The sequence below is a fragment of the Electrona antarctica genome (assembly GCF_951216825.1).
Source record: "Electrona antarctica genome assembly, chromosome: 4".
Lineage (NCBI taxonomy): Eukaryota > Metazoa > Chordata > Actinopteri > Myctophiformes > Myctophidae > Electrona > Electrona antarctica.
The window spans coordinates 57,141,629-57,150,243 of record NC_136809.1 but is presented as its reverse complement, the minus strand read 5'-3'; the positions used below and the strand labels follow the sequence as shown (position 1 = coordinate 57,150,243).

Sequence of the window (8,615 nt, the reverse complement as noted above, 5' to 3'; positions counted from 1 at the left end):
CATCTACAAGCTCACAATGTGTCGCATCGCAACGCATTCTGAGCTTGTAGATCGGCTATTTTCAAATGGCTGAAATGTATAGAGGTTTGATGTGGTTAAAGGACCACTTCACCACTTTTCAACACCATTTGTTCCTACTCAGTCTGTGTCTCATAGGAGGGCTTTGGGCAGTTCGGACACCCGTCCACCAGTGACATCATCATTAGGCAGATTTTGTTTTAAACAATATTTGTTTTAAAATATATTTAGATTTGTGAGAACGATGGCTTCAACTTTTGAATTGCAACTTTTCAGGAAAAGAAAGCCTGCCGTTTCTATTAGCTTGGATTCACCATCGATGATGTTACTGGTGGACGGGTTTCTGAACTGCCCACAGCCTTCCTATGAGACATAGACTGAGTAGGAAAAAATTGTGGTATTTTATCATGAACATTAGTTAGGACCAATTATAGGAAGAGAAGTTGAAAAGTGGTGAAGTGGTCCTTTAATGTATATTTACAAAATGAAAATCTCCAAAGTAACTGTAGTAACAAAAGGTTTTAAATAATTATATTGGAGTTACACATTTTAGTTAAGTACAAATTTTGGCGGAGATGTAAAAGTATTGGAAATTGGAAATACTCAAGTAAAGTACAACAACCTCAAAATTGTACTTAAGTAAAGTACTTGAGTAAATGTACTTAGTTGCTTTCACCACTGCATTTGGGTTCTGCTTCGACACACAACGTAACACCCAATTCTCTCTCTCTCTGTGTGTTTGTGTTCATTCAACTCAGTAAGGTTTAACTCATTTAGACCTGAGGCCGATTCTAAAGAAACATTTTCGCGATTTTTCAAAAACAATTAAGATCTACAAGCTTGGAGCACGGCATTCACTATGAGCTTGTAGATCTGCTATTTTTCAATATAGCTAAAGTATAACATAATGCTTATGCTATGCTTTAGCTATTGAAAAATATCAGATCCTACAAGCTCATAGCGCGAGCTTGTAGGTCTGCTATTTTTGAAAAATCGAAGAACGACCGACATAGAAACATAGCTTTTTCAGAAAACTGTCAGGATGTAGAAGACATTTTTTAGAATCTGATGTCAGGTCAAAATGGGTTAAAACACCAAAAGGGGTTCCCGTCATGAATGGTTTCCTGATGAGTACTATGACGCATTAATTCTGCCGCTGTGTTAATGCAACGTTGTCAGCCCAGCGGTAGAACATTGTCCGCGATGGCTTCTCAAAACAACAACAATTACACTGAACATGTAACTTGGCCCCTTGTTCTCCACTCTAATTCCTTTATTGGTACATTATGGCAGGGGTTCTCAACGTTTTTGGCCGGGGACCCCCGGAAATGCTTTGGCAATGTCTCGGGACCCCCGCCCCGCCCCCTCCCGACCCCCAATATAAATTGACTGCTACAATAACCTTAAACCATTTTGGGCGGGAACCCCTTTTGGTGTTTTAAGCATTGTTATAATTTAGCTATTGAAAAATAGCAGATCTACAAGCTCATAGCGCGCCACCGATTGGCGCGCTACGAGCTTGTAGGTCTGCTATTTTTGAAAAATCGTAAAAATAAAATTTTTTTTTAAATAATTTGGGGACCCCCTAAAATAATTTGGCGACCCCCCGAGGGGTCGCGACCCACGGGTTGAGAACCCCTGCATTATGGCTACGGACACAGATCATTAAAGCCCCAATGCTCCATATCAAAGCACTTATGTGATGCATTCTATACAACTTTACACTTGGAAGAGTGAAATGTAATTTGTGTTGTCCAACTTCAGAAAACTGCAGTTGGCGCTGCTGTAGTTAACTCCAGAGTTGTGTAGACCAGGGGTTCTCAACGTTTTTGGCCGGGGGACCCCCGCCCCGACAATGCTTTGGCAACGTCTCGGGACCCCCGCCCCACCCCCTCCCGACCCCCAATATAAATTGACTGCTACTATAACCTTAATAATAGAGACAATACACCATACATAAATACTGAAACCAGATATAATCATTAGGGAAGGTGTATGCATGTACTATGTGTACTATGTAAACTCTTCATTTCCATTTTCCAGCCATTCAGTTGCATAAAAAAAAGTGTTTTCTCTGGCTCTGGCGATACTAATGTCACTGAGTGGATATTAGTCTCGTCCCTCTCAGCATTAGATTGTTTTCCCCCAATGCCCCGCCCCATATTTGCATACTGGGCCCTGGTTAATTGGTTATAGCCCTGGTTTCAGACGAATCTGGTTGGCTCGTCACTACTTTGGCCGTGAAGTCCTCCCACAATTGAGAGGGGCCAGACTTAATCTGCCTGCATTGGTAGCCTCGGTCCCAGGCTTAGGCGTGATTCATACTCCTATTTTAGAGCCGAATAAAAGTCGGTTCGGCGCTGTAGAGCCTACAATGTGACGTCATTTGAGGTTCGGGAGGGGGCGGGTACCGTCCTAAAGTCGGCTCTTCGGTGCTACTGAAAATAGGAGTATGAATCGGCCCTAACTCATCTGCGAAATAAAGCAGAGAGTGCATAGCCGGAAGTGTCGGTCTGGAAGATCCGTCAGGTATTTCCCCCGGATACGATATTGTTTTGACCAATCACAACACTTGTTTCATTCACGTGTGAATGTAAACAGATTTGTAAAGCCTCAACGTCATCTCCTTGAGCGGTACTTCCGCCAAAATCCCGCTACTTCCGGCAAATTTCAGCAGTGCTCTCTGCAGCGTATATTGTGGGGCGACATCAAGGCCCCAGTGAGGCTCTCCAACGTTGAAGCACTGGGCCCTAGTGGTAAGAGGAGGGACTGCAGGCGGACCTGTGGAAGTATGATGAGGAAACCCCGTGCAGCTGCGGGCTTTAACGTTGATCGCGTTTGCACTTCCGCATTTTGCCCAAATCGAAAAATGGCGGAAGTAGACGGGTGCTTCAAAACGCCACTGAGCAACTTCCACTGACATGAATAGCGTGGGGGCCGTGGCTATCGCGCCGGTTCAGTCTCTATCCTTCTTTATACGCTATGGGCGACATGCATCGCAAAGGCAAATGAAGGATAGCTACGCAAGGCTAGAAAATACATGTGTGTTCCACTGACACATGCGATGTTTGAACAGCTAACAGTGAGTGAATAGACATGATGTTCTGTGGCCAACAAGGACACCTTAGCTTTACAAACAGTGGGATTATAGCTTCACTCTTTAATGGAGGTCAATAAATCATTGACAGGCAGCAATCATTTATCACTGAAGTGGCTCTTCAGAGTTGCTTTCCGTTCAGTGCTCGGGAATTTAAATCTATTGTGTGTCTCATATCACTTGTGACTTTACTGAATCAGAATGTGATAGATACTTTATTTGTACTTGCGGGAATCTGTTTTGTGCCAATTAGGCAGTCATCAGGATACAAACGACAACATACTACACAAACAGATCACACAATTCATGGCAATACCGTATTTCACATCTCTTCTCTTGCAGAGAGGGACAAATAAACGAAAGACTACCACTCCTAGTTCCAAGAGGAATCAGAATCACATTACGTTATGTTTCATGCACAGAACTGAGATAAGGCGTGCATGTTCATAAGTCCTACACTTATGTGAACAAACCATCTGGAAGCCCTATATAGCCTGCAGCGCAGGTACTGTGGACCTTTTGGGGAATTTTATTTTGACGTTTCAGTCTAAAACTGAAGGATGTGTGCTTCGGAACCAATCAGAGCGCCGCATCTCTTCAGGCTATGGGACAACTTCCGCAACGCTGGAGTTGTTTGTTTACAAAAATGTACAAGAGCATTTTCCAGAGCATTTCTAACCTAGAATGTTTTCAGATACATATTTTAATTATGTGCATTTTATATATGAAATACGGCAACATGAAGGTGCACAATCTTTATTATTTATTATTATTATAACGGCTAGATTCAAACTTTGTTATTACAATTCAAGTATGTGTACAATGATTGACAACATGCGCAAACGCACACTTTAGTCCCAGCGATCAACATGACGCTTATCAGTTTCCTTGTCCAATGTGAAGTTGTGAACACACCTTTAGTCACGTTGTCTTGTCTTTCCGGCTGCTTTATGAGGAAATCAATACCGAGATACAATATAGAGCGTCGCAGTCCCGCCCCTTTCATGACGACGCCAGGCCCAGGAAATGAATCACAATGCATTTTTCCCATAGACATTTAAAAAAATATATTTATTTAAATACCTTTTAAGCATCGTACGAAGCCAACTCGAGTCGTGACAAATCATGACAACACACACAATATTTTGGACCAAACAAATAATTACATAGAAGAAAAACAACAAAAAAAGTGTTGTAACCTGCCGTTTTTTTCTACTTTCGAATTCTTTGTTTGGCCCGAACATTTTGCTTGTTGTCATGATTTGTCACGACAAGAGTTGGCTTTGTCCGCGGCGTAAACGTCTTTAAATAAATACTTTCTGAAATGTCAATGAGGAAAATGAACGGAGAATCATTTCCTGGGCCATGGTAGGGGGCGGGACTGCGACGCTCTATACTCAGTATATAACGCTGTTATCTTAATGTAAAAATAAAATAGTTTCCATGTTTTCTCCCACAGTACGCTGATCTCACCTGAAAACAGTCATGTTTAAGAGCCTAGGCTTCAGTAACACACCACTCTATTGGTCCTGTTCACTGAACCCTATCCCAAAGAGCTGATATCAAGGATATAATTACCCACAGCTGCAGTAACATATCACTCTATTGGTCCTGTTCGGTGTAGCCTATCCCAAACAGCTGCTTCAGTAACATACCACCCTATTGGTCCTGTTCGGTGTAGCCTACCCCAAACAGCTGCTTCAGTAACATATCACCCTATTGGTCCTGTTCGGTGTAGCCTATCCCAAACAGCTGCTTCAGTAACATATCACCCTATTGGTCCTGTTCGGTGTAGCCTATCCAACACAGCTGATAACAAGGAGATAATTACCCACAGCTCAACTCAGAGTTGCATTTTCCTATCCAGATTTATGTTACAGCTTGCAGGCCAACTATTTCGGTACACTTTAAACTCACTGTTAAGTTCCAATAGATTCCGTTGCTCAGAAACAGACAACAAAGTAGTATAGTCCCTAGAACAACATATTTTCAGATGGGGTCGGCGGCCAGCAAATACATATCATTCTGGGGGTCCTTGACTTGAAAAAGTTGGAGAACCATTGACAGAAACATAATACGTTTTACAGAAAAAATGGGACCCAGTGCCGCCTCCCTGCTTGACACTCAGCATCAAGGTTTGGATTGGGGGTAACTAAGTCCCTGCGACATACTAGCGTCATGTCCATGGGTGTACTTGTACACCAAGCTGCCTCACGCTAACAGAAACAGGAGATATCGGCTCCTGCCCCTATGGGCCTCATGGCTACAGAAACAGGAGACAGGCTGCTGCCCCTATGGACCTCATGGCTACAGAAACAGGAGATAGGCTCCTGCCCCTATGGGCCTCATGGCTACAGAAACAGGAGATAGGCTCCTGCCCCTATGGGCCTCATGGCTACAAAAACAGGAGATTGTCGTGTTCTCTATAATAAGGGAATATCCACACAGGTAACGTACTGTTCTGTTGGCTTTATTCACACACGGTAACATACAAAAGATCAAGTCATGTGACATCCTCCCGCACCTATATGCTATCTGCTAACACATAGAATCACACAGCATAGAATAGATGTCACCACATCTCCCCTCTTTAGAGAGCAAAGGTAGACTTTGGCTCATGTCTAATGCTGTAGGGAATAAGAAGGATTAGTACAACTGCAATTCTCAACAATTCCCTCAATATTCAAAACTCCCTACAACTATAAGTCACTTCAAGTTTTCAATACACCAGTGCATATCAACAAGCAGATTTTCATTTAACAGATCAATAATGATTCATTTCACAGATCAATAATTCACTTCTGACACCATGTCGTGTTCTCTATAATAGGCTGTTCTCTATAATAAGCTCCTGCGGCCTCATGGCTACAGAAACAGGAGATAGGCTCCTGCCCCTATTCAGTATTTTAGCTGTGACGTGAGCGCCCCCTCCTGAGATACTTCCGGGTCCTACTTTTGTGTCGCTTTTGTGTCCCCATAGAGTTATACTGTGACGCTCCGTCGGACTAAATCTGAGACGAAAACAACCACGAAAGTCTCATTTTACCGCTTTCCTCGCAACAACAAAGCTGCACTGCTCTCCCAAATCTGGCTGTGACAGGCCGTCTGCCCCACACGGAATTCTATCGCCATTTTATTTAATTGTGTCAACTAAATCCTCATTAATGCAAACTAGATGCAACATACTCAAGCCTGCAAACCTTCTAAATATGCCCCCGAAATATTTTACTGAGCAAATGGACTGTTACCACCTTCAATAATAATGATAATAATAGTCTTTATTGTCTCCACATCATATATTTTTTTTGTCATGGACACTTGTACAAAACATTAATAATTCTACTCGAGTTGGAAGCATTAAGACCCATTTTAACCCTCAATGGCTTCCTTTCTGAAAACGTCATTGTAAAAAAGATTCACGCGTTTAGATATTCTATTTACAATGAGCTGCGGACGGGAGCTGACTTGGACCCGGACGTAACGTAGCACTACAAAATTACGTCGGACTTAAATACTGAATGGGCCTCATGGCTACAGAAACAGGAGATAGGCTCCTGCCCCTATGGGCCTCATGGCTACAGAAACAGGAGACAGGCTCCTGCCCCTATGGGCCTCATGGCTACAGAAACAGGAGACAGGCTCCTGCCCCTATGGGCCTCATGGCTACAGAAACAGGAGATAGGCTCCTGCCCCTATGGGCCTCATGGCTATACAGAAACAGGAGATAGCCTCCTGCCCTATATGGGCCTCATGACTACAGAAACAGGAGACAGGCTCCTGCCCCTATGGGCCTCATGGCTACAGAAACAGGAGACAGGCTCCTGCCCCTATGGGCCTCATGGCTACAGAAACAGGAGATAGGCTCCTGCCCCTATGGGCCTCATGGCTATACAGAAACAGGAGATAGCCTCCTGCCCTATATGGGCCTCATGACTACAGAAACAGGAGACAGGCTCCTGCCCCTATGGGCCTCATGGCTACAGAAACAGGAGACAGGCTCCTGCCCCTATGGGCCTCATGGCTACAGAAACAGGAGATAGGCTCCTGCCCCTATCGGCCTCATGACTACAGAAACAGGAGATAGGCTCCTGCCCCTATGGGCCTCATGGCTACAGAAACAGGAGACAGGCTCCTGCCCCTATATGGGCCTCATGGCTCGGCAAGGCTTACTTATATTTTCCGATTGGTTCAACGTCTCTCGCCTCCTTTGTGTCTCGTCCAGGTGACCACGCTGGTGAACACCAGCAACAAAGGGCCGTCCAGTAAGAAGAAGGGGCGCTCCAAGAAGGCCCACGTGCTGGCCGTGTCGGTGGAGCAGGCCACGCACAACTTCCTGGAGAAGGGCGAGCAGATCGCCAAAGACAGCCACGATCTCAAGGAGGAGCTCATCGCCGCCGTGGAGGACGTCCGCAAGCAAGGTAACCAGCGCACTGCGTGAGAAGAGGAGTTAACAGGCAATTATGGGCACTAGATTTGCCCGTAAAGTTTAGCAGGCATATACAGTAATATACGGTAATATACAGTAATATACCGCAGTGTTGTTTTTGTCAGCAAAATTTGAGTTTAGTTTTAGTCATGGTCTTTTGAATAGTTTTCATTTAGTTTCAGTCACATTTTAGTCCCCTGGAATGTCTTAGTGTTAGTCTAGTTAATAGTCGACTAAATGTCATGCGGTTTTAGTCGACTAAATCTACAGTTGATTTAGTCGACTAAAATGTGTTTTGGCGGGCCTTGATGCCGTCGTAATGACTGATTTTACACTTGCTGAAAATAGCAGATCTACAAGCCCACAACGTGTTGCAGCGCGACGCGTTGTGAGCTTGTATATATCTGCATTCTCTTGTCCACTAGTCCCTTCCTAGCATTTTAGTCTAGTTTTTATTTGTTGACAAAATTGTCAGTATATTTAGTCTCAGTTTTAGTCATCATAGCTTAGTTTTCATTTAGTTTCCATGTAGTTTTCGTCAGTGAAAAAAGGTAGTCGACGAACATTTTTCGTCTTAGTTTTAGTCGACGAAAACAATACAGGCATATACAGTAATATACTGTTATTGTAATTTGTTACCAACTCTGCATCATTTAGCTGGGGACCTCCTGGAACCCCCTCAAGGACCACTGGTGGTCCCAGGACCACTGGGGACCTCCTGGAACCCCCTCAAGGACCACTGGTGGTCCCAGGACCACTGGTTGAAAACCACTGAGCTAAATGATGGAGAGTTTGGAACCACATGGGACACTTCACCCTTTTTTGCAAAAATATATGATGTTTAGAAGCTTTAGAACACTTTCCTGGGGGTCTTTATGTGTGTAATATGTGGTTTTAGATATTTTAGATTTGTATCAGTGATCCCAGTGTCTCTGATGTCATGGACACTGGCTCACTTACTTCCTGGACTACAGTCTCAGTAAGACAGCCCTCCCCCTATCCACAAGGAGGAGTAGTGCATCAAAGCATTATGGGAATTGTAGTCCAGGAAGGAAGTGAGCCCAGTGTCCATGA

General features: G+C 44.0%; 1 protein-coding gene across 1 annotated transcript in view; it reads left to right on the top strand.

Annotated features, from left to right (window-relative positions):
- Positions 1–8,615, top strand: part of ctnna2 (catenin (cadherin-associated protein), alpha 2) — a 782,371-nt gene that overhangs the window by 45,348 nt on the left and 728,408 nt on the right. The window contains 1 exon segment of the mRNA XM_079499975.1: positions 7,338–7,533. Within this exon segment, the coding sequence (XP_079356101.1) occupies positions 7,338–7,533 (196 nt within the window).